The sequence below is a fragment of the Rhineura floridana genome, chromosome 22 (genome assembly GCF_030035675.1).
Source record: "Rhineura floridana isolate rRhiFlo1 chromosome 22, rRhiFlo1.hap2, whole genome shotgun sequence".
Lineage (NCBI taxonomy): Eukaryota > Metazoa > Chordata > Lepidosauria > Squamata > Rhineuridae > Rhineura > Rhineura floridana.
In genome coordinates, this window is record NC_084501.1 from 18,978,354 (window position 1) to 19,002,779 (window position 24,426).

At 48.4% G+C, this 24,426-nt stretch overlaps 1 protein-coding gene across 3 annotated transcripts; it reads left to right on the forward strand.

The window, feature by feature from the left end:
- Positions 1–72: 72 nt before the first annotated feature.
- On the forward strand, positions 73–23,890 carry KLC2 (kinesin light chain 2). Of its 3 annotated transcripts, none has more exons than XM_061605763.1 (16): positions 73–263; positions 5,557–5,807; positions 6,494–6,724; positions 8,092–8,164; positions 9,353–9,575; positions 10,768–10,855; positions 11,720–11,821; positions 12,032–12,205; positions 13,176–13,275; positions 16,248–16,297; positions 16,407–16,480; positions 18,415–18,523; positions 19,166–19,360; positions 19,739–19,863; positions 20,436–20,496; positions 21,325–23,890. In XM_061605763.1, exons 2-16 carry the CDS (start codon positions 5,559–5,561, stop codon positions 21,403–21,405), a joined length of 1,935 nt encoding a protein of 644 aa, XP_061461747.1. In that variant the 5' UTR covers positions 73–263; positions 5,557–5,558; the 3' UTR covers positions 21,406–23,890. The 3 variants fall into 3 exon arrangements, with proteins under 3 accessions (XP_061461747.1, XP_061461745.1, XP_061461748.1); XM_061605761.1 differs by having other exon boundaries at positions 73–215; XM_061605764.1 differs by having other exon boundaries at positions 74–215; positions 19,211–19,360.
- Positions 23,891–24,426: the final 536 nt, after the last annotated feature.

Genomic DNA, 24,426 nt, shown 5'->3' on the forward strand with positions numbered 1-24,426 from the left:
CAACTCTTCGTTTATTTGTCCCCCGACAACATCGTGTTGCTCAGTCCCGCCTAGGAGCCGGCAAGGTTCCCCACTCCCCTTTAAGGGGGTTGTTTTGGGGCGGGGCCTCGCGGCTGCCGGTGCCGCAGTGCCTGCTGGGAAGGATGTGAGGCCGCTGCCGCCGGTGGCTGGAGATAGAGAAGCCGCTGCGGAGGCGGCGGGAGCTGCGCGTGCAGGTGCGTGTTGTGGTTTTTTGACGCCTCCCCAATAAATAAGAATTTGTGGTGAGTTCTCTTAACGCTAGAGAGAAAGAGACAGAGGAGCCCCCACCCCAAAGTGGGTGTTAGGGAGAGGGGGCTGCCTCGAATAGCGTGGAGAAGAGGGGTGGGTGGTCGGAGGCCTCTTTCTCCAATTAAAAAATTCCCCCATAGGCTGAGAGTGAGGGGTGTTCCGCCCAGAGGAAGGCCAGGGGGTGAGTAGAGAGCCCCCCCAAATAAAAGACCCCACATAGGATGAAGGTCAGGGGATGGGTAGGGAACTCTCTCAAGTAAAAGCCCCATAGGATGAAAGGGGTGGGTGGAGCAAAAGCCCCCCCTAGGATGACCCCCTCCCAATAAGATGAAAGTGAGGAGTGGGTGAATGGGTAGAGAGGGCTCCCCCCAGTAAAAGATGCCCATAGGATGCAAATGAGGTTGGGTGGTCTGGCAAGGAGTTGCCCTGAGCCAAAGAGACCCCCCACCAATTAGGATGAAATATGGGGCTGGTTAGGCAGGGGGTAGGTGAGTGAGTTCCCTCAGATTGGGCGATATGAGGTGTTGGTAGAGCTCCTCAAAAAGAAAGGGTGACCCCACCGTTTCAAAAAGGTCCCCCCAGAAATTCATGCACTGAATGGGAGGGAGTAGAAAGTGGGGGGATGAATTACTTTGTGCAAAAGCGGACCTGGAATAGAGGTTCCTTTGCCTCTCTCCAAAAGATGGAGGATAGGGTAGGTAATGAAGAAGTCTCTAAAAAGGGGGTGATATGTTTTGTTAAGCTAAGGGGGAAAGGAATATAGGTAGAGGGGAACCCTTTAAGGCAAAGGGACTCCCCCAAACAGAAAAATGAGAGATCCAGCAGGATTCAACTTTCTGACGTTAAAGGTATTGCGGGAGGGGGGAGTAATTACGGGGGGGGGGGTAATTAGAGTCTCTCCTAAAAGGTGTTAGATGGGGGAATCTCTCTAAACCAAAAGCCCCCCCCCCGACCCACCAACCAAATGAGGAGTTGGCAAAAAGGTGAGTCATTTCAGGACAGGAGAGAGAAAGTGGGGGGGATTATTTCTCAAAAGGAAGGTAGGGGGTTAGGTAGAAAGGTGATCCCTCCAGGTCCATCATAAAAGATGAAATGCCAGGGTACTCTTGAGGGCATTTTCACCTAGAAGGAATAGAGGCCCATGGAGGCCTTCTGATAAAAAGGGAGAATGGATTCAGCGGGTGTGGGTGCCCTGCCGTAGCAAGCAGGGCGGCTAAGGGGCTCCTAAATATTGCAATTCGTGTAGCGTGCATCTTTCAAGAAAAAAACTAATTGTGAAGGTAAGTGGTGGGTTTGAGAGGACCTCCCCTCACCCCAGAGAGGAGTGATAAGTAGAAGTGACCCTTCATTCTTTCCTGTCCCCCTCCCGATCAAAGAGCTGGGGAAAGTTTGGAGTTGGACCTAAAAGGTGATGGTGAGGCCTAACCTTTTACCCTGTAAAGAAGGGTTGGGGGCTACTAGAAGAAAGAGGTGGGGGCATACAGCCAATCGTATCCTCAGCAAAAATACATGTGAAGACTAAGGAGTCCCACCGATAGGAGAGAGAGGAAGGGAAATGACAGCCCCTCTCCCTTCTCGGCAGGGTGGGTGGTATCATCACCAAGTTCAAACAAGGCCAGAGAAAGGCTTAAGGCAATCCCCTACCTTCAACATGATCAAAGAGTGGAGGAGCACACACCACATCCCCCCCAAAATGGGGGTGGGAGCCCATCAGCACCCCATAAAAGCAAGTGGGATGTGTTTGGGTTGGGCTGCCCTTGGCTTGATGGACTTCAGGCCTCTTCAGAACAGGAATGAGGCATGTTGCCAACTGGGTGGGAGCAGGTTGCAGAGAGAGGGGAGGAGGAGAGATGAATGGGTTCAGAACCTGAGAAAATAAAGGGGGGGAAGAAAGATTACCCCCAAAAAAAAACAATCAGAGGGGTATTCCGTAATGCCTTAAAGGTAGTACAGAGGAGATAATGGTAAATTCAAGAAGGCTTGTAAATCTCTCTCCCCACAACCAAGGAGATTATCCTCCTGAAACTATGGAGGAAGGAGAGGAGAGGGGTGAGGTGGTGACACCCCTGATTCATGAGGACTAGGACCACTGAGGGTGCCAGCCTGAAGATCAGGCTAGGGAGACAGCCCAATCCGAGGCAAGAGGAAGAAAAGAAGGTGAAGCTAGGATTGAACAAATTAGCATCTCCCCCTGAACATTAGAGGACCCTGAAGGCAAAGAGCCTTAAAGCTCTGATTGGGGGAGGGACTCTGAGAGGGTGGAAGAGCATAGTAGTGTCCCCGTCCTCAAAATCCAAGGCAAAAGAGAGAGGCTTGTAGAGAAGAGAGGTTTTTCTAGGCCAGGAATTCCAGAAAAAGGCACAGAGGGAGCTCCCCTTGTGTCTTTACATTTGATTTTGGAGGGGCTCCCCTTTAGTTTTGTGGGGCCGTCATGTCCTGAATTTAGGCCTGGTGCCTGTGTGATTGTACAGCAAGGAAGAAGGATGTGTTCAGAAGTTCACGTCTTTTTCTTTCTCATAATCTTTATCAGGAATCCTGACTTGCTAGTTTCTCCTAATGATAGACAAGCTCATTTGAAGGCAGGGGAGATATATATATATATATTTTTAAAGGAAACACGAGATTAAAAAAAAATACAAAGATCTCTGCAAGTCTGGGAAGTAATTTAGCCGGGGGGGGGGGAACCTAGGATGAGAATAGAATTTGCAGAATTACTTTGTTTTCCATGCTTTGATATGGGGCGGGTGGATGGTCATTTTTTTGTGCCCTTTCACCCTTTCTTTGGCTTATGCCCCTGTCCCAGGTAAATGGCAGACCCTGTAAAATGGGAATATTGCCCAAAGTTTCCTAAACGAAGGAAATTTCTCATACCTCTGGCCAAAGGCATCCCTTCTTTGTTTCCATGAGGTGGGGGAGTTACGTTGTAGCAATCCATTATCTGTCTCCTTTTGACTTAAAGTAGAGAGATCTCTAAAAGGGCGACGGAAAGGAGACCTTAAAGGAAAAGGACAGGATGAGAGTGGAGAAATCCTTATATAAATCAATAGGGCTGAGATGGATGGATGGATGGGCACCTCATTTATGTCTGGGTAGGGGGCCGGAATGGTTCTGCTTGGATGCCAGGACATCTGTTTCAGATCGGAGGCAGCGGTGCAGGGTCAAAGCAAGCGATTAGAAATGGCATTCTGGTTGCTTACAGGGGAAATAAATTTGTTTGGTCCTGTCCTGGTGTGCATGTGCGTGCGGGGGAGGTTAAGACAATTCCTCTTGCACTGCAGCTGCAGTTTGGTTTGTTGGGCACGGGACTCCACGCCGCATTGCGTCTCTATTGTTGGGTCCTGGGCCAGCCACCTACTGGGAGGAGCCGGAAACTGCAAGGACAGCCGGACAGGAGGAAAGCGGGGGGGGGGGGGGGAGCTATTTTTCTCTACCCCCTACATCTGCCTCTAATTCTGAAATTTCTGGGGCTCAAGTTGCACCATCTGCAAGACCTTGCCCTCATTTCAGATGGTGCAGTGATTAAGCTGTGACTAACGGCACCCACGCAGTGAACTGCAGATATCCCGAAGTTGAACTCAGGCATTCATAACAGGTTCTGGAGCTCAGCCTCACCTCAAATTAAGCCTCACCCTGTGTTGCATCCTTGCCACAGTTGTGCAAAGCCTAGCTGTGATTTGGGTCACTTAGAGCACAATCCTGTGTCTGCATTTACTCGGGAAGTCAAGTCTTCCTGTGTTCATTGGGGGGTTGTTCCCTTGGAAAGCCCCATCTGCATTATACATTTAGAGCACTCTGGTACCGCTTTAAACAGTTATGGCTTCCTCTGGAGAATCCTGGGAACTGTAGTGTGTTAAGGGTGCCGAGCTGAAAGTAGTTAAGGGAACTCTTTTTCCTTCACGGAGCCACAGTATTCAGAGTGGTTTCACAATTGATCCTTCTTCCCAGGGGACGCTGGGAATTGTAGCTCTGTGAGGGGAACAGAGTTCTAACAACTCTCAGCACCTCTGACAAACTACAGTTCCCAGAATTGTTTTTTTTTGGGGGGGAGCCATGCCTGTTAAAGTGGTATCATAGTGCTTTAAATGTATAGTGTAGATGGGGCCATTGCCTGAGGGTACCGGTTACTACTCTGTGTGGAGAAAGCAGGAACTAATGTTTTCTCAAGTTTCAAGGCTATGAAGGATTCCTTGTGTGCTATAGAAAGTCAGAGTCGGATCTTTGAGGTCATTTATTCCAGCTCCCTGCTCAGTGCCAGAATGTTGCAATTACTGCAGCCCTGACAGATGGGCACCCAGCCTCTGCTTAAATGCTTCCAATGAAGGAGAGCCCATCCCCTTCTAAGACAGCCTGTTCCACTGTCATTAGGACACTGTCACTGGTCCTAATCTCTGTAACCTTTACAGTACCTGTGTAAGATAGGCTGGTGCTATTCTCCCTTCTAGATACTGAGGCTGAGAGAACAGCACCTTGACTAAGGTTACCAAGTGAGTTCATGGCAAGGGGATTTGTGAGGTTGTACAAATACCTGAAAGACCTTCTTATCCCTTATATGCCCAGTTGATCACTGCGTTCTGCAAGTGAGGGCCTGCTACAGATACCATCTTATCAGGAGGTCCATTCTGCACAACACAGGAAATGGACCTTTAGTGTGGTGGCACTGACCCTTTGGAATTCCCTCCCCTTAAATATTAAGACAGGCGCCATCTCTGTTATCTTTTCAACGCCTACTGAAGACTTTCCTCTTTCAATAAGCCTTTTAAGTAGAGACCTTATCCCAGTATCCACCTGTATTGTATTTACTTTTAAGGTGTTTTGTTTCTTAAGATTTTTCAACAAGCCTTTTAAGTAGAGGTCTTTCCCAGTATGCATCTGTATTGGAACTGTTTTTAAGACGTTTTCATTGTTTTTGCCACCCTGGCCTCCTTTGGGAGGAAGAGCGGGATATAAATTTAATAAATAAATAAGAAAAATAAATAATAAATAAATCCATGAAAGTTACTAGTTCACATGCTCTCATATACGTGCCTAAGTTGTGTATTTCCTTACTGGGGAGGAAATCAGCTTGTCTAATGCTTCCTATCCCAGCCTAACCTGCCTCACAGGGTGATTGTCCAGATAAAAGGGAGGGGAAACCAAGAGCGCTTCCTTGCTCTCCTTGGAGGAAGAACATGATGAAGTGACTGTTGTTGTTTCCAAGCCTGGTTTAGGGTGAGTTTGGGCCTCCTCCTTGTCGGCTCTCTACCTCATTTTTCCCTCTCTTTTTCTGTCACTTTGGGCAATGCTCAGCAATGGCGACCGTGCTGTACCCACGCGAGGAGAAGTTGGAGAAGCTGAGCCAGGACGAGATTGTGCTGGGCACCAAGGCGGTGGTGCAAGGCTTGGAGACGCTTCGCACCGAGCACCACTCGTTGCTGGCCGCCCTGCTGGACACCATCAACCGCCTGGAGCATCAGCACGAAACCAGTGCTGCTCAGGAGAAGGCCAGCCTCTTGCGCAAGTCTCTGGAAGCCATTGAGCTGGGGCTTGGGGAGGCTCAGGTAACGGTGAGGGTGGGGAAGCCTGTGGGCCCTCCAGATGCTGCTGGGCTGCAGCTCCCATCGCCTCTGGCCGTTGGCCATGCTGGCTGGGGCTGGTGGGAGGGCACCACCTTGGTGTGCTAGAGATCAAGGACGGGGAAACCTGTGAGCTCCGCAGACGTTGTTGGACTCCATCTCCCATCAGCTTCGCCTGATTATGGGAGTTGTAGTACAGAATTATCCAGAGTGTGCCAAGTTGGGGAAGAGACCCCCCCCAGCTAAAATGCCAGTCAGTGTAGACAATATTGAGCTATATGGACCAGTGGTCTGACTTGGGGTAAGGCAGCTTCCTGTGTCCCCGTGACCCTGCTGTCTGTCTGGCCTACTTTGGAGGGTGACGAGGAGAAGGGCCGTAGCTCAGTGGTACAGCATCTACTTTGCATGCAGAAGATCCAAGGCTCAGTCCCCGGCGTTTCCGGGTAGGGTTGGGAGAGAGCCCTCTCCGTAATCCTCTAAGAGCTCCCATCATCCCTGCCCATTGACCGAGCTTCCTGGGCTGATGGGAGTTGAAGTTCCAGCAGCATCTGGAGGGCCACAGTTTTCCCCATCCCAAGGTTTTACGACGCCTGTGTCCCATTTCCCAGTTCTGGGAGTTGTCGACTGTTGAGCGTTATGGGCCTGTTTTCTCACTGTATCTCCGGTCACAGGTGATCATCGCCCTCTCCAGCCACCTGAGTGCAGTAGAGTCCGAGAAGCAGAAGCTGCGAGCTCAGGTGCGGCGCCTGGTGCAGGAGAACCAGTGGCTGCGAGATGAGTTGGCCAGCACCCAGCAGAAGGTGCAACGGAGCGAGCAGTCTGTGGCCCAGCTTGAGGAGGAGAAAAAGCACTTGGAGTTCATGAACCAGATTAAAAAATTTGACGACGATGTCTCCCCGTCGGTGGGTGTCTTCTTCTTCTTCTCCTGCCTTTCCCTCCTTGTTGACCCTCCATATTTGGACAAGGAGGAGCAGCTATGATGGCCACCAACCCAGATAATAATAATAATAATAAATTTAATTTCTGTGTCGCCTATCTGGCCAATGGCCACTCTAGGCAACGTACAAAATCATTAAAATACAATTAATAAAATACAGTGATACAATATAAAACAGTGTAAAATCAATAAATCTGCAACAACAGTATTAAAAGAGGGCAGGAGGCATTATAGTTATAGCAGTTAACCCTCCCCAGATTAAAGATGGCTTTAAAAGAGGATTAGCCAAATTCATGGAGGAGAAGGCTATTGAGGGCAGGATGTCTCTGAATACCAGTTGCTTGGAATCGCAAGCAAGGAGTGTTGCTGTTGCGCTCAGGTCCTCCTTGGGAGCATCTGGCTGGCTGCTGTGAGAACAGGTTGTTGGACTTAGGTGGGATGTTAGCCTGAACCATCAGGGCTCGTCTTATGCTTCTAGTATTGGAGGCCACAGGCCTCTGAATACGAGTTGGTGGGGATCACGATTAGGATAGCGGTATTGTACTCATGTCCTGCTTCCCTACTTGGGATTCCCAGTGACTGGATTTCAGTGGCCTGCTGCTTCCGGCAGTGGAAGGAGAATGTAGCCATCGGGACGCTTGGACCAATGGCTTGACTTGGTGATTAAGCAGCATCATAAACTACAAATGTCTGTGGTTTCTTTGCATGCACAGGTTCAGTCCTTGGCATCTCCAGATAGAATGTGGTGGGAAAGACCTTTCCCTGCCCAAGACCTTGTAGGGTTATCTGCTAGTTAGACTGTACTAGGAGTAGCCAACATGGCATGCTCCAGATGTTGCCAGCTCCCATCAGCCCCAGCCAGCATGGCCAGTGGTCAGGGATGATAGGAGTTGTACTCCAACAGTATGTGAAGGGCCACAGGTTACCCACTCCTGTCCTGTGCACAGATGTGCCAGCCAATCAGGGATCACATGCCAAATGTACTTACAGAGGTATCAAGCAGGAATGGGGAGCCCATGTCTCTCCGTGTGTTGTGCGACTCCCAACTCCCATCAGCCCCAGCCAGCATGGCCAGTGGTCAACGCTGATAGGAGTTGTACTCCAGCCATATCTGGAGGGGCCACAGGTTCCGCCATCCCTGCTGTACACGAGCATAAGCAAATTGGAAGTGGAGCTCTAGAGGTTTGGTGAGCCCCAAGGACTGATTAAGAGTTGTGGGATGCAAATTTTAGGATGGCGCTGAGCATTCTTGTCATTTGTTTTATGCCCTCGCAATGGTGTGAGAGTTCCAGCCCTGATTGTCTTTCCCCCCCCTTTTTTTTTTCTGAGCAGGATGAGAAGAATGGGGAGACAGCCAAGGACTCCTTAGATGATCTGTTCCCCAACGACGATGACCAGGGACAAGGTGAGTTACTTTAGATTAGGTGGGTTGTTCTGATGCAGCCAGGCAGTTTTCATGACAAGCAGCTAGCAAGCTGGAGATCCCGGCCTTCAGACAACAGCATTTTTAGTCCAGGCTGTCAGTGATTGTTATGCCTTGGCCACCATGGCGGCTTGTTACTATAAAGCCAGAATTGCAGAGAGTTTTTAGTTTAGGAAGCCAGTTCCTGAGTTGGAGTCGTCATCTTTATTACAGTCAATAGACCAGAAATAAATACTTGTCTAGGAGCAAATATATATTGAATGAATAGAGCTGCCAGCTAAGATGCTCACCAGAGGAATAATTAGATCAGAGATGGGGAAGCTGTGGCCCTCCAAATGTTGTTGGACTCCAGTTCCCATCAGCCTTCCCTCTGCATGGCCAATGGTCAGGTATGATGGGAGTCGTAGTCTAGCAACATAGGGAGAGCCACAGGTTCCCCTATCCCCAGTTAGATGAGCATGCACCTCCAAGTTCATTACATGGAGAAACCCTAAGGGCACTTGGAATCCCAACAAAATTTGGGAAAACTGAAACATTCATTCCGCCAGACATACCTAACCACACATAGGTTGGTTAAGACAACTGGACACATTTTTTATTTGGAAGCATTTTTAGCCTGCTGTTCATCTATCCAAAAAGGTTCCCAGAGCAGTTTACATAAAATCAAAAACAGCACAATCCCTGGCATAAATTTGAAAAGACCTGACACAAAAGGAAAATGTAGTGGGGAGGAAAGAGGAAAACAAGCAAACTCGGACACCTCATTCTATGGATTCACCTGATTCTAAGTTGCTATCTCTCCCCTTGCAGTTCTTAATTCCCACCATTATATCCTGTGGCAGTAAGTTCCATGATGTGATGGTGGAGAAATTCTCTCTCTCAAGCCTTCTGCCTAATAATTGTAAGTGGATAATCCTGCTTGGGGAGGGGTGTAGCAGGTGTGGGGAACCCTTTGCCCTCTAGGTGTTGCTGAACTAACAACTCGCGTCATCCCTGGCCATTGACCATGCTTACCTGGGCTGATGGGAGTTGTAGTTCAGCTGCATTTGGAGGGCCGGGTTTCCCATCCCTGGTGTATAGCCTACTGGAGAACTGAGTTGTGGAGGGTGCATGGGCAGTGGATCCTCCCTCTCTCCCTGTCTCTCTGATTATGCCAACGTATCTCCGCAGGGCAGACTCACAGTAGTGGAGATGCAGCAGCCCAGCACGGCGGCTATGAAATTCCGGCACGCCTGCGGACGCTCCATAACCTGGTGATCCAGTACGCCTCCCAAGGGCGCTATGAGGTGGCTGTACCACTCTGCAAGCAGGCGCTAGAGGACCTGGAGAAAACTTCGGGCCACGATCACCCCGATGTGGCTACCATGCTGAACATTCTTGCGCTGGTGTACAGGTGTGAGATTTGGCTGACTTGGGCTAGGGATGGGGTGCTTCTTCTTGACCTCAGAACTGACTTGGACATGCAGATAAAGCACATGGAGGTGTCTTGCTTGGGACTGTACCACTTTAGGCTGGAAGTATAGGATTTCACAATGCTCCCTTATGTCAAAAAGAAAAGAAACACCGAAAATCTCCCTGCATGTGGAAAGCTAGCTTGTCAGGAAAAAGAATGTTAGCAAGGGAGAACTCCCTGGTATTCTAGTTTTCTGTGTTCCTTCAGGGAGAGCATTCAAATCGTGTCAGAAATCCTCCCTCTCTTCTAGCTTGGTGCAGTCTAGAAAGGACTGTACTTGAATGCCTTTGTGTACATTCCAACGTGGGCTTTATTTATTCTTTCATTTAAAAGCCTTTCTAAACGGCTTAATCGTTCAAGAATCTCTAAGTGAGGTTCCCTGTGTGCCACATAAAAACAGTGTCCATTAATGCAAAGAAACAACCTAAAAAAAGACCAATAAAACAACAGCATAATAATATATAAAAGCAGCATCCAAAAGCCAATAAAACAGAAATTCAGAGGACTTAAGACATGCCAGACAGAGTCCAGTCTTATGGGTCAGGGAAAGCCTGGGCCAAAGTCTTTACAAGACATCTGAAGCAACTAACTGATGGTTGCTGCTTCGCTATGGCATTCCACAGGACAAGGGCAACAGCAGAAATGCCTGCTTTTGGGGGTCCCTGCCCTGTGGCATTCTGTAAGGTGTGGTGGCACAAGTGTACTTGCTCCAGATGATCGCAGTGATCTTACAGGTCTGTACAGGGGCGGGTTGTATTTCCAGTAACCTGGTCCTGACTTGTTCAAGGCTTTACATGTTAACAGTGAGACCTTGAACATGGCCCAGCAGCCGATTGTCAACCAGTGCAGTTCCCTCAGCACAGGTGTAAATGTGTGCATTCAGGTGCTCCACTCTGCAACGTGGCCTCAACATTCTGCACCAGCTGCAGCTTCCGGACCAATCCCTAGGGAAGCCCCACACAGAGCACATTACAGTAGTCCAGTCGTGAGGTTACCAACGCATGAATCCCTGTGGCTAAGCTGTCTCCATCCAGGAGAGGCGCAGATGCCATACCATCCTAAGCTGAGAATAGGCACTTGTTCTGCAGCGTTCTCTCTGGCCAAGGGAATGACTTGTTTTCCTTCCTGATAGGGACCAAAATAAGTACAAGGAGGCAGCTCATCTTCTCAACGATGCCTTGGCCATCCGGGAGAAGACCTTAGGGAAGGACCATCCAGCGGTAAGTGTGATGTGAAATCTCACCTCTGTGCGCTTGGAAACATTTTCCAGTTTGGCAAGCTCAAAGAGCCTGTGGAAAGGAATTCCAGAGCTCTGGGGCAACCACTGAGAAGGCTTTGTTTCTCATGAAAGCCAAGGTAGCTCCCATGCAAGACTGAACTTGAAGCAGGGCCTTATTGGCTGAGTTAAATTTGGGGGGAGGTTTATATGGGAGGAGCCAGGAGGGAGGGGGCAGGGCTATAAGAGAACATGCAGAGTGGAAGTCTTGCTCTCTTGAATAGGAAACTCACTGAGATGCCCTTTCTGGTTTCAGAGCCTCTAACAGAAATTATCTGGGTGTTTGTTTGAGGTTTTTCCACTGCCACGCAGACTAGCATCTCGGACCTTCTCTTAGCTACCTTTTTGTTTAGTGGGTCATCCATTCCGTTAGACGAAAATGAAGTGAAGATCACCCATGACTCTGAACCTTCTAGATTTCTGTGAGGTCCCCCCCCTGGATTTAGAAGTAGACTTCCAAGGCTTACACAGAAACAATGGGTTGTCACTAACTAAGTTCTGCTCAGAGTAGACCCATTGAAATCAGTGAACCTAGGTTATTCATGCCTGCTAGATTCAGTGGGTCTACTCTGCATCAGACCAACGTGGGATACAAACCATTATACTTAGAGCAGGGGTGGGGGAACTTTTGCGCCTGCAGGTGTTGCTGAACTACAGCTCCTATCATCCCTAGTCATTGGCCATGCTTGCTGGGGCTGATGGGAGTTGTAGTCCAGCAACATCGGGGGGGGGGCAAAGGTTCTCCCACTGCACCTGTCCTAGTGTTCGACTTGGCCAATGTTTACGCAGGCCCTTCTTTTGTCCTTAGGTGGCTGCTACCCTCAACAATTTGGCCGTGCTGTATGGTAAACGGGGCAAGTATAAAGAGGCAGAACCGCTGTGCAAGAGAGCTCTGGAGATCCGGGAGAAGGTACTTGGAGAAGGAGGCTGCAGCCAGTGATACCTGGTTGTCCACTGTGAGAGTGTGATGCTGGGCTGGATGGGCCACCGGCCCGATTTGGCAGGGCTCTTCTCGTATTCTTAACTATGTTTTGGCAGTAACGTGGGCAAACTTTCTCTTGTTCTCCCCCCCCCCAACCAGAATTAAGTGATCACTTGTCTCCTCTCCTCAACCTCCCAGGTGCTAGGGAAGTTCCACCCAGATGTGGCCAAGCAGCTCAACAACTTGGCTCTCCTGTGCCAGAACCAGGGCAAGTACGAGGAAGTTCAGTACTACTACCGCCGCGCCCTGGAGATCTACGAGTCTCGCCTCGGGCCAGACGACCCCAATGTGGCCAAGACAAAAAACAACCTGGTGAGAGGCTGGTTGGGCGAGCCTAAGAAATTTCCAAGTGTTTGTGGTGTGTTCAAAGGGTGCTGTAGAAGCTAAAATGTTGAGGTTATCATACTTTGGACGCATAATGAGAAGATGTGATTCACTGGAAAAGACTAATGCTGAGAAAAACAGGAGGGAGTAGAAAAAGAGGAAGGCCAAACAAGAGATGGATTGATTCCATAAAAGAAGCCACAGGCCTGAACTTACAAGATCTGAACAAGGTGGTTCACAACAGATGCTCTTGGAGGTCGCAGATTTATAGGGTCGCCATAAGTCGTAATCGACTTGAAGGCACATAACAACAACAACAAATATACATATATATAGAGAGAGAGAGAGATTTAACTTGGATTCCTGCATTGAGCAGGGGGTTGGTCTCGATGGCCTTATAGGCCCCTTCCAACTCTACTAGTCTATGATTCTGAAATACACGCTCAAATGTTAGAAAGGGCAGTGAGATCTTCAGAACACAGTGGTGGATGGTGGGCCCATTACTGTTCCAGCCTCGCAATATAAGTCTCTTTGAAACAATAAAGGCTCACAGGATCCGTTCCTGTTGCATATCTGTAAGTTCCCACGTTGCAAGAATAGAATTTAAAGTGTGTGAACATCTGCAAATATTTTTCCAAAACAAAGTTAATATGAGCAACAATTTCTGACCAGAAAGTCCGGAGCTTTTAATGCCAAGAGCAGGTAGTTCGAGAGGCATTGTTTCCTGGGTTCCATAAAGCCCTTTCTTGGGAAGTTTTTAATGCCCTCCTGTCATTGCTCTCTAGCCAAACAAGACTAGGAGATTGCCCAGCACTTCATGGAGACATCCTGGTGGTAGATAACCTGGATGAATGCAGGATCTTAGCTTTTAACAGAGATTGATGCTTTCTGATCCTGTCGGCTGCTCCATCCCTGTCGTTCCATCACATTAATCTTACCTCTAAATATGCCCTTACAGGCCTCTTGCTACCTCAAGCAAGGCAAATACAAGGATGCTGAGGCCCTCTACAAGGAGATCCTGACCCGAGCACATGAGAGAGAATTTGGCTCAGTCAACGGTGAGTGCAGGAACCGGTTATGGGGCCTCACATGTATTGAGGAGAGCTGCTTCGTGTTATCTTATGATGTCAGGTGCGGGGCAGGTAAAAGACACAGGTGGACTGAAAGGGGGTTTGCAGGCACTGACAATCAGCTGATCAGCAGGGCTTACAAAGCACCGCCCCTTTGCCCGCATGGTTTGATTTCAGACTGCACAGGCAAAACCAGGCCCCCTGATGTGGTGTCGACCCTGCCCACTTGGCTCATGGAGGGGTGGGTCAGATGAGGATCAGGTCTGCTGGGCAGATCCAGTTCCTCATCCCTGCTCTAACAAAGGGCAAGGCAGGATGCTCACTGAGGCCAAGTGGTGCATTAAAAGAGTTTAGTCCGCTGCTGTTCTTAACTTCATGAAGAGCTCTTAAGCCTGATGGCCCGTCTAATCCAGCATCCTTTTCACACAGCCGCCAGCCAGATGCCCCAATGCAAAGCCCGTGAGCAGGACCTGAGTGCAAGAACACTCTCCCCTCCTGCAGTTTCCAGCAACTGCTGTTTAGAACCATGCTGCCTCCCATGATGGAGGCAGAGCCTAGCCCTCTTGGCTAGTAGCTGTTGATCACCTTTTCCTCTTTGAATTTGTCTGATCCTCTTTTTTTAATGAAAATTTATTGAAAATTATCATGCGTTGTCTTACCCTCTTTTAAAGCCATCCATGTGTTGCAGAGCAGGTTCTTTGTCTTATTCCAAGAAAAACAGTCACGGCTCTAAGGTGTAAACAGGACCATTACTTAACCACATCAGCCATTACTAGAACCAAGAAGGAAGGGGGGGAAATAAACTCAGCTGACAACTCAGGAAGGCCACTTTCTATTCCGAGCCTAGATACATTAACCCTCTAGTGGCTTTTAGTGTACAGTGAATCTTAATCAAAGACGGTTGCTTATTCCAGCACCAAGTTGGTGGCCATTACTACATTCTGAGCTAGTTCCATAGTTTAACTACATACTGCATGAAGGACCAGAGATGGCACGTCTCTTGTGCTGCCCCCACTCCCAAGGGGCTGAGTGTGCCCTGTTGGTTACCTAGCCACACAGGAGAGAATCCAGCTCTGCCCATCTGCTGGCTCCATATCAGCCCACAAGAGCTGGTGATATGCGGAGTCCCTTGCACATCTCTTGGCACACCACCCCTCAAACAGCCTGTGTGAGCCGTGCCTTTAAATTCCTTGACCTCATTCCATAGAGAGTGATTCACGGGGGCACGTCCTCAAAAACCTCACCTTTGTTTTGGTGAGTCAGATCCTGTTCTGGGAGTGCTTGTACCCAGGACAGTCTGGATCCTGTGTACGCTTCTGCTCACCTCACCCCAGCAGGGATATTGCAGTTGGGAAAGGGTCAGAAAAGGGCAGCGGAAACGATCCAAGGGTTAGAATAGCTCCTCTGTGAGGAATGGTTTAACATTTGGGGGGGTTAGTTTAGAGAAAAGATGAGTAACTGGGGAACACAGTGGAAGTGTGTAAGATTATGCATGGTGTGGAGAAAGTGGAGAGACATTTTTCTCCCTCTCATAATACTAAACTCAAGAGACACGCTATGAAGCTGAATGTTGGAAGATTCGGGACAGACAAAAGCAAGAACTTTATTTATTTAATTTATTTATTATTTGACTTATATCCCACCCTTCCTCCCAGCAGGAGACCAGGGCGGCAAACAAAAGCACTAAAAACACTATAAAACATCATAAAAACAGACATTAAAATACATTAATACAAAACAACTTTAAAAACATTTTTTTTAAAAGCTCTGAAGACATTTTTTTTTAAAAAAGGCTAAACATTAAAAAAAAAAAGTTTTAAAAGCATATTAAAAAGCAATTCCAACATAGAAGCAGACTGGAATAAGGTCTCAACTTAAAAGGCTTCTTCACACATTGTTTGGCTTTCAACATCAAGTTAAAACCTGCAGCGTGTCGTCGTCTAGGCCAGGAATGGGGAACCTTGTGGCCCTCCAGATGTTGCTAGAACTACAATTCCCATTACAACTACAAAGTCTCAGCCAGCATGGCCCATAGTGCCATCCCATCAGGGATGATGGGAGTTGTAATCCAGCAACATATGGAGGGTTAATGGTTGCCCATCCCTGATCTAGGCTTTTGGCTGCATTTGTTTAGGTTGTTCAGGTTTTGAGGGCCATGTCTGCTGCTGCATATTTCTGCTGTATTCTTTTTATTTCTGTTTGAAGGGTTTTAATTGTATTTTATTCACGGTTTGTAAAGCGCCTGTGGATCAGTTTAGATGACGGATAGTTTTAGAAGTTTAATAAATAAATAACTCCAGGCATCTCCATTTACAGTACGGATAGGGAACTTTTGTAGCTGTCCAAGGTGTTGTTGGACTCCAGCATGGCCGGTACTTGAGGATGGTGGTAGTCCAGCAACACCTGGAATAGAGATGGGGAACTACTGGCTCTTCAGATGTTGCCCTGCTACAACTCCCATCCTCCCGGATCGTTGGCCAGGGCTGGCGGGAGTTGAAGTCCAACAAAAGCTGGGAGGGCCTTGGGTTCCTCATCCCTGCTCTACACCTCTGTTAGTTTATTTATTTATTTATTGTATTTGTATACCGCCCCATAGCCGAAGCTCTCTGGGCAGTTTACAGCAACTAAGTTCATTTAATATGTGATCCCTGATTGGTTGGGTCATGTGTCTGGGACAGGGGTGGCGAACCTGTGGCTCTTCAGATGTTACTGGCCATGGCTGGCTGAAGTCAGTGGGAGCTGGAGTCCAACAATGTTTATTTCATTTATTTTATTTATTATTTGATTTATATCCTGCCCTTCTTCCCGGCAGGAGCCCAGGACCCGATATCTGGAGGGTCCTCACCCTCAGAGTAGACAATACTGGGCTGGTGGGGCCGATAGTCTGCCCTGGTACAAGGCAGATTCTTCAGTACTATCAGGTCTTTGAGAGGACTTCTTTCCTCCCCGCTTCTTTGCAGGAGACAATAAGCCAATTTGGATGCACGCTGAAGAGCGAGAGGAAAGCAAGGTACCTCTGCGTTTTGGGAGGGAGAAGGGAACCTTGCTGCCCTCTGTGGCAGAATCCACCATCCTGACTCACTTCACTTTAAACTTTCACCTTGTGTTCCCCCCCTTAGGATAAGCACAAGGAGAAGGACTGTGCCCCCTATGAGGAGTATGGCACCTGGTACAAAGCCTGCAAGGTCGACAGGTAAGTATCAGCCGTTTTTCCCTTTGAGGCTGGCACAGGTGATCTGTGGGGGATACACCCAACTTGGGGCTGGGGCTGTGAGCTTGAAAAGGAAGCAAAGCCAGAGGCTCAAGAGGAAGAAGAATGAAATGACTATTGCCACAAGATAAAATTGGCGTGGCTTCCTTATTTCCCAACAGTACTGCCAGTTAGGTTTCATTGGTTGCCTTGATTGCGTAAATAAAACGGGTGGCTTTATTTAAAGCAGGGATGGGAAACTTGTGATCCTTCAGATGTTGCTAGACTCTCAACTCCCATGAGCTTGCCCCAACATGACCAAAGGTCAGGGATGATGGGAATTGTACGCCAGCAATATCTGGAGGGTCACACGTTCCCCAGACCTGCTTAGCTTCAGCAAGGTGGCTGTATCTTGTGGCTTTTGACCATGCTCTGGGCCAGGCTTGGGGAACCTCTCTGAGCCTTGGGGCAGCGTTCCCTTCTGGGCCACGTTAAGGTGGTCACATGCTGGTGGTGAGTGGGCCCAGTGGCAAAATGGACGGAGCAGCAAATGTTGATTTCACCTTAGTACAGTCGGCTAGTTTCTGTGCCCGTGCGCACATACCCTCTCCATCCTCCAGCCAGGCAAGGAAGAGGCTTTATCAGAGCTCCAGGATACATTCCAGCCAGGCGAAAGCAGTCAAGGAGGGGATGAAGTGGGAACAAAACAAAACAAACCAAAAAGTATGTCCCAACAAACTGAAATATAAAACAAGGAATTGAGAGCCAAAAAATCTGACTCAAACAGCCTATGATATGGATGTGGATGCGTCATAGAAAATTAAAAACGTGGATAACTTGTGTGCATCTATCATAGCTGAGTAAGCAAAAGTCAATATAGCCAGTGTATACAAAAACAACTCCTGAAGTGCAATATCAAAACATGACCAAACGCGTTTCGACAAAGCCTTCAGTGGTCAGTCAATGTACAAACAAATATACAGTTCAGCATAAGTCTATGCTAACAATACAATTCACAGTACAACTCCTACAAAGATAAAAAAATACATTATTTAAATACTGGAAATATAATATTAATCTAAATTTTAAAATATATACTTCTTATACAACCTCACCATTTAAAACTGTAGAAATAAGATCTGTAGATTTCTTAAATGCCACATCAGAATATATATAGAAGATACTGTCCAACTGTGTGAGCATGGTGAGGCTATCCTTCTAATTTAAACCTAACGTAGTGAAGAGCAAATGTATATAAAGTAAAATCTAATACATTCTATACTCAGTTTAAAATAAAAATAGAAAAGCTATGGTATGACCAGTGTACCATACTTACCAATTTAATACAGTTATTTAGTTCTGAAGTCTACACAAGTATTTCAAAATGCTGTAACTCTGCTTTATCCCAGCATTCTTCATATAAAAACATGCAGCCATTTCTTTTTAACAAGCTTTGCAGGTGTCTTTGTAGATAAGAAAACTTTTAAAGGGATGTCCCAAACATCCATCACAGGAGTATTGCTTAATGCAACGAAGCTGATGATTGGGTATAAAGTGGGGCTAGTGAGGGGTGGGGCCTGAGGAGAGGAGGAGGGGCCTGGAGGACGTATTTGGTCCCTGGGCATGAGATTGCCCTGCAACTTGCCATGACTTTTGTTTATGATAGAAGGTAATTACTACAACAAAAACTACCATCATCATCTGTTTTTCTGTTAGCGCACAAAAAAAACCCAGGAGCAAAGCAAGAGCCATAAGATGCGCATACGAGCAGGAAAATAAGGCCAATTGGATACAAATTATTTGTTTTAAAATACTAAATGTGGCAGCTGCGGGAACCTTATTTTGTGAAAAGTTCCTTAAGAGAACAGCAAAGTGCGAGGGTTACGAAGAGGACGCCTTTGATCCGTCTGTCTTTGCATTCTCCATTTCACTCACAGCCCCACGGTCAACACAACTCTGAAAAGCTTGGGTGCTCTCTACCGGCGCCAGGGCAAACTGGAGGCTGCGGAGACGCTGGAGGAGTGTGCCCAGAAAACACGCAAGCAGGTGAGTCCTGCATCAGGGTGGTTGGCAGGAGAAGGAGGCAGCATTGTCTCAGTAGTGGGATGGGGGCATGCATGCATTGGGCAGGAGGGTGGACTTGATGGCCTTGTAGGCCCCTTCCAACTCTACTATTCTATGATTCTATGTGTGTGATATGCTCAGGCTTGTACATACTGCTCACCTAGTCGCCTATGGCGAGCGTGAATTGCTTCCAAGTGACCGGGAAGGGGAAGCTTCGATAAACTGAAAGAGTTGTTCCTTTTTTCCCTCCTTTCAGAAAGGAAAAAGTTGGGGATACAAAAAAAATATGTGAGAGTTTTCTTTCCCCCCCCCCCCCCGTACTGAGCTCCACTGGATGGGATAGGTAGTCTAGCCCTTGGGTATAATCTCTCTATCTGTGAAGAATCTGCTGGATCAGGCCAACAGCCCATTTAGTTCAGCATCCAGTTCTCTCAGTGGCCGACCAGATGCCACTGGGAAGCCCACAAGCAGAACATGAGCGCAAGGGCACTCTCCCCTCTTGTGGCCACCGGCCACTGGTTTTCAGAAGCATACCGCATCCGACTGTGGTGGCAGAGCACAGTCATCCTGGCTAGTAGCCACTGACAGCCTTGTGCCCCATGAATTTGTCTAATCTTCTTTTAGAGCCATCCAAGTTGGTGGCCATCACTGCCTCTTGCGTTCCACCAGGGCATGGATGCTATCAACCAGAGCAAGGTTGTAGAACTACTGAAGGACGGGAACTGCTCAGAGCATCGATCAAACCACAAGGGGATCCCCGGCTCCAGCAAGTGCGAAAATGGAACTGAGCTGGAGGATGGAGCAGCTGAGTGGTCCGGGGTGAGAGTCAGCAGAGCTTTTTTAAAAATTAAAATAAAATCCAAAACCATTAGGACAGTACAGTGCAATGGTAATACAAGTCTACTCAGAAGTAAGCTTCATTCCTTCCACAAAAAAGTCATACACGTAACTGCAAGTGCACAGCACACACCCCTCTCTCCATACTTATTCCAAAGGCGTTCTTGCAGCCCAAACCACCCCAGGAGGGTGTGGCCTAGGAGGAGTTCCGAGGGCCAGGCAGGTAGGTTTCTGGTTTCCAGGCAAACTTGTAAGTCCAAGGCTGCTGGAAATCAAAACAAATAAATATTGCTCCATAATTCTTTCTCTTTGTGACGGGACTGATCCTTTTTCTGCTTTCCCTCCTTCCTGCCTTTCCAGGCAGGCTCTGGAGCACTGCGGCGCAGCGGCTCCTTTGGGAAGGTGCGTGAAGCCCTGCGGCGAAGCAGCGAGATGCTGGTGAAGAAGTTGCAGGGGAGCAGCCCGCAGGAGCCCCGGAACCCAGGGTAAGCGCTGGCATCCAGTGGCTCGGCTTTGAGACCCGGCATGGCGGGCGGTGCAGGGGCAGCCTAAGCGTTTGGGAGAACTGCAGCCAATTCAAATGCATAAGAGCAATCCAGCAAATAAATGCAAATAGCAACCCAGGTGCACTGCGAGTCACACTTTCTACATTCGCGAGATGTATGTGCCCTCTCCCCGCAAAGCTGGCTGCCCTCCACAAAGCAGTTGCCCACGCAGTAGGCTTCTCCGTGGAAGCCACTACATCAGTGGCAGAGTTCTTGCTGTTGCTTTCCAGGGCCAGGCTTGCTGGCTCAGCTGTCAAGCTCCTCAACAGGCAGCAGCTCTCCAGGTGCAGTAAAAGAAGGGCTGAGAAGGCTAAAGTTGGTATTTGCCTCTCAGTCAGAAACAAAAAACCAGTCAGCATCCAACCGGCCGTGGTCCTATTTACTGCTGCCTGACAATAACAACAAGATGGTGCTCACTCACTCACTGTCCTTGGCAACTTCCATTTCCCTCCATGTTTACAGGTCAAAGCACCTGATTTCTGTGCCGCTTGTGTTTTTTTTGTCTCCTTCAGGATGAAGCGGGCCAGCTCTCTCAACTTCCTCAACAAGAGCGTGGAAGAGGATGCAAGCCAGGTAACAGAGAGATTACAAACGCCAATTTGCCTCTCTCTCCCTTTTGGGTTGCTTTTTTGGGGGGGACTGGCTTCACCCACAGCTGACATTTTTCTCCCATGGTGGGGAACCTCTAGCCTGTAGGCCACATGAGGCACTTCAGCCAGCACCCCTCACTGGCCTTCTTTGAGTGCTTTTGCCTGGCTAGAATTTGTCCTTGAACGGACATAATGCCTCTACCTTACCTGGATGGAGGGCTGTGTGTATATGTATGTAAGGGGGGAGGGTGTATGTATATAAACCCCTGGTTTTTAGATGGCTCGTCTACAAAAGTAAGACCCATTGCTCCACCCACTTTTGCCTCTGGTCCCACCCACCACTGGCATGTGGCCCCCAGGTGGTTGCCCACAAGGCAGTGCGGCCCTCGGGGCAAAAAAGGCGCCTCACTTCTTTGCTCTAATGCAGCGGTTCCCAAACTTTTTTTCCCCATGGACCACATGAAAAATTGCTGAGGGTCTTAGCAGACCATTTAATGATTTTTCTACCTGTTGTAGCCATTGTAACATGCTGTGCTAGATGCCGTATGATTGCTAATTGTGTTTTTGTTGCTGCTGTGATTTATCATACGTTGCGTTTTATTGTATTCCATGTACGTTCCGTAGAATTCAAATTGTAACGCAATAAAATACAAGTCTGCAAAGAAGCAATCAAAATACAGTTAAAAACCAATATGGATATTGCATGCAGAGCACCTGAATGAAACTTGCAGGCCTCTGGTGGTCCACGGACCACAGTTTGGGAAGCCCTGCTTGAATGTGTTGACAGTTATCTACCCTTTCCCTTTTCCAGGTGTCCAGTAGTCTATCTGACAGCCGGGGCCTTAGCTCCAGCAACGTAGACCTCTCCAGGAGGAGCTCCCTGCTGGCCTGAGGAGTACCTTGGCCCGTGCCAGCTCAGCCTGGGTTGAATGGTTTGAAGACCCGGGCCACATCGAACCTTCTGCCTTTTCCCTCTCCCTTTCCCTGTGCTGCTCTGCCTGTGACCACTTACCCCTGTGTCTAGCGGCAGAAGAGTTCCCCCCCCCTCGTTACAGGGATGCGCTGTCACAATCCGCCCTGTGTGAAGTGTGCCCTCCCACTCCCACTTTCTCATAACAAAGCCTACGTCTTTCTGTCCGCTGTTGGCATGCTGCGGTCGCCCTCGTACATTGCTCTTTGGAAAAGAAGCAAGAGCTCGCTGGGGGTGAGCGTGGCTCTTAACTGTCATCTTTCCATTTCCTTTCCTGCCAGCATTCCTCTGCAGTTCAGTTTCTTGTAAAGGAATACGGTCATCCTGCCTGCTCTCGAGGAACCCGAAGCTGCACTCTTTATACATGTATGCTCGCTATACGTTTTTCAACTGCCCTTCCCATGAATGCTGAGAAACTGTAGGTCCGTGGGGTGGGAAGGAAGACATCTAGGTGTGTTTTTCAGAAGCCTCCCCAATGCTTGTAAATGAGCAATGCTACACCCCACTGTGGCAAACCTGTCAGCCTTCAGGAAGGACTGTGCCTAGGATGAGTTGCCGAGTGATCCAGACCGATTTCCTTGTTTGCTACTAGAGAGAGAGAGAACTGTAGTTCCCAGGGTTCCTTGTTGTAGTTCCCAGGGTTCCTTGTTGTAGTTCCCAGGGTTCCTACAGCAACCCTTTGTCATGTGAAGTGTCTCTTTTCTTTTTTCCCTGCTGTCTTCTTCTCCCCATCAGTCTGTCTGCTTAGCATTTGTGTTTTGGCCTCAGGGAATCGCTGTTCCTCTTCATAGTTCCATTCCCTCACTGCTAATCATATGCACCTGTTCCCCCACCACTGCCTCCCCTTGCTTTCATTCTCCCTGCTCCATTTTCCACCAATCTCCACTCTGCCTGCCTGTTGTTTTTCCTTTTTGCGCCTTGATCATGGTGCAGGTACACTGGCCTCATAATGACACATTTGCTTCCCTTGTCCATTTCGGCAGTGGTGGGGTTAGGAGAGCTTGTGCCATTTGTACCGGGACACCTGTTGCCAGTATTATCTTTCCCCTCATTCCACACACCCCCTTCCAAAGAAGAAAAAGGTTTGGAGCCAGGGGAAGGTGGCTGCTGCAAAGTCTTTCTCTGTAGTTGCCTGCCTTATGGATGCTGGTTGCCATCACATTAGCAAAGCTACCCGCCGTTCCCCCCACCCCCCCAGCTCTCCTCTCTGAAGGAGGATTGGATACATGCCATTTTCCTCCCCCTTCCAGCAGGGCAGTGCATTATGGGACAGAAATGGCTGGCTTTCCAAACTGGACTCTGCACCCTCTGCTGCTCATGCAGCCTTTCTGGGTCATTCTACACCGGATGTACAAATTTAACTGGCAAGATTTACCCTGTTTCTACCATGTGCAGAAGTGAGTGTTGCGCATTGGACTCCAGGCATTTTCCCAGCTGCTGGGAAGCAGTATAGCACTGTCAGGAGTGGGAGGGCAGGGGTCTTGTCGGAGTGGAAATCTTCCTTGTAATAATCCTTTAAGCCCATGATGGGGGAAATTCACCAAATGTCTCCCTTCTCCTCCTGTGTGAGCTTGTTCATTGTTACAAACAAATTACACTGGAACTCTAAATGGAGCTGCATTAGTGAAGTTTTTAAACTGCAGCTGAAATCTAGGGGTGGGAGAGAGAGAAATGTGGGCCTTTTAACTCAGCGGTTCCCTCCAGCTGTTGTTGGACTGCACCTCCCATGACCCTCTGGCCATTGGCCGTGCTGGCTGGGGCTGATGGGAAATGGAATCCAACAACACTTGGAGGGTACCACCTTGGCCACGCCAGTCCTGTGGGGCTGTACACATGCTGCGTTTACCCACCCCTCCAGGAGAGCCCTCTCCATGAAGCCTGCTGCTATCCTAGAGTTTCTAGGACAGGATTGATGTGCCTTTTTAGTAGCTGTCTTAAGAGGGGAGCGTTTCAACGGTTGCACATTCTCCCTTCATTCTGCTTCTTCTGGCATTGCTCCTTACCATGCAGCTATTAAAAAGTGTGGGTGGAGGTCCTTGTAACTGAAAGCTGATGACCTTCCTCTCCCTCTTCGTCCGTCGTTTGTAGCTCAATATTTAAGCAAAGAAAGGTTATTTAAGGGGGGGAAAGAGAACAAAACAACCCAGCCCTCTCACCTTACTGCATCTGGTGGAGTTTTTCCAAGTACTCCTTGGCTGTTCCCCACCTCTTTCAGGAAAGGACATGCAAATGGGCAGGGCCCAGAACGACTTGCAGCCACTGAGTGTGGGTGGGTGGGTAGGTAGAAGACTCAGCAGCTGCTGTGGGGTGGGCTGGGATGTAGGGAATAAATGGGGGTATAGGGGCAAATTTTGCTCTGTATTTAATGATGTTGCTGTAGAAATAATAAAAAAGAAAACTTACTGAATCTTTTCTCTTTCATTTTCCCATTTCTACTTTATCAACTTTGTCCCTTCTTTGGTCCCATCCACACTGTATATGTAAAGCATTCTTACACCACTTTTAACAGTCGTGGTGAATCCTGGGAACTCCAGTTTGTTAAGGGTGCTGGAAACTAACTCTCTCTGAGGTCAGCACCCATAACAAACTACAGTTCCCCAGATGCTTTGGGGGTGGGGGGAACCCATGGCTGTTAAAGTGGCATAAGGGTGCTTTAAATGGATGTGACCTTTATTGCAGTGGTCCTCACTTGACTTTTCAAGGGTCCTGTGTGTAACAATCACATGGGAAGGTTGATCTATTTAATTTGGCTTTCAGCAGAACTTTGGGTTGTCTCCAACTAAGTCATTGAAAGCAATGGACATGTGAGTTATGGCCATTGATTTAAATGGGTCTGCTCTGCGTAGTACCTGGACTGAGGCAACCCCGTGCCTCCAAGCAGCTTACAGCAAAGAAAGGGGAGAGGGGGAAAGAGAAACTATGTGTGATCTAGATCACTGGTTC

Coding starts and splice junctions, on each gene's coding strand:
- KLC2 (XM_061605763.1), top strand. CDS start 5,559: ATGGCGACCGTGCTGTACCCACGCGAGGAGAAGTTGGAGAAGCTGAGC. Junction 10,856..11,719: donor TAGGGAAGGACCATCCAGCG/GTAAGTGTGATG, acceptor TTTTGTCCTTAG/GTGGCTGCTACCCTCAACAA. Junction 19,361..19,738: donor GAGCAGCTGAGTGGTCCGGG/GTGAGAGTCAGC, acceptor CTGCCTTTCCAG/GCAGGCTCTGGAGCACTGCG.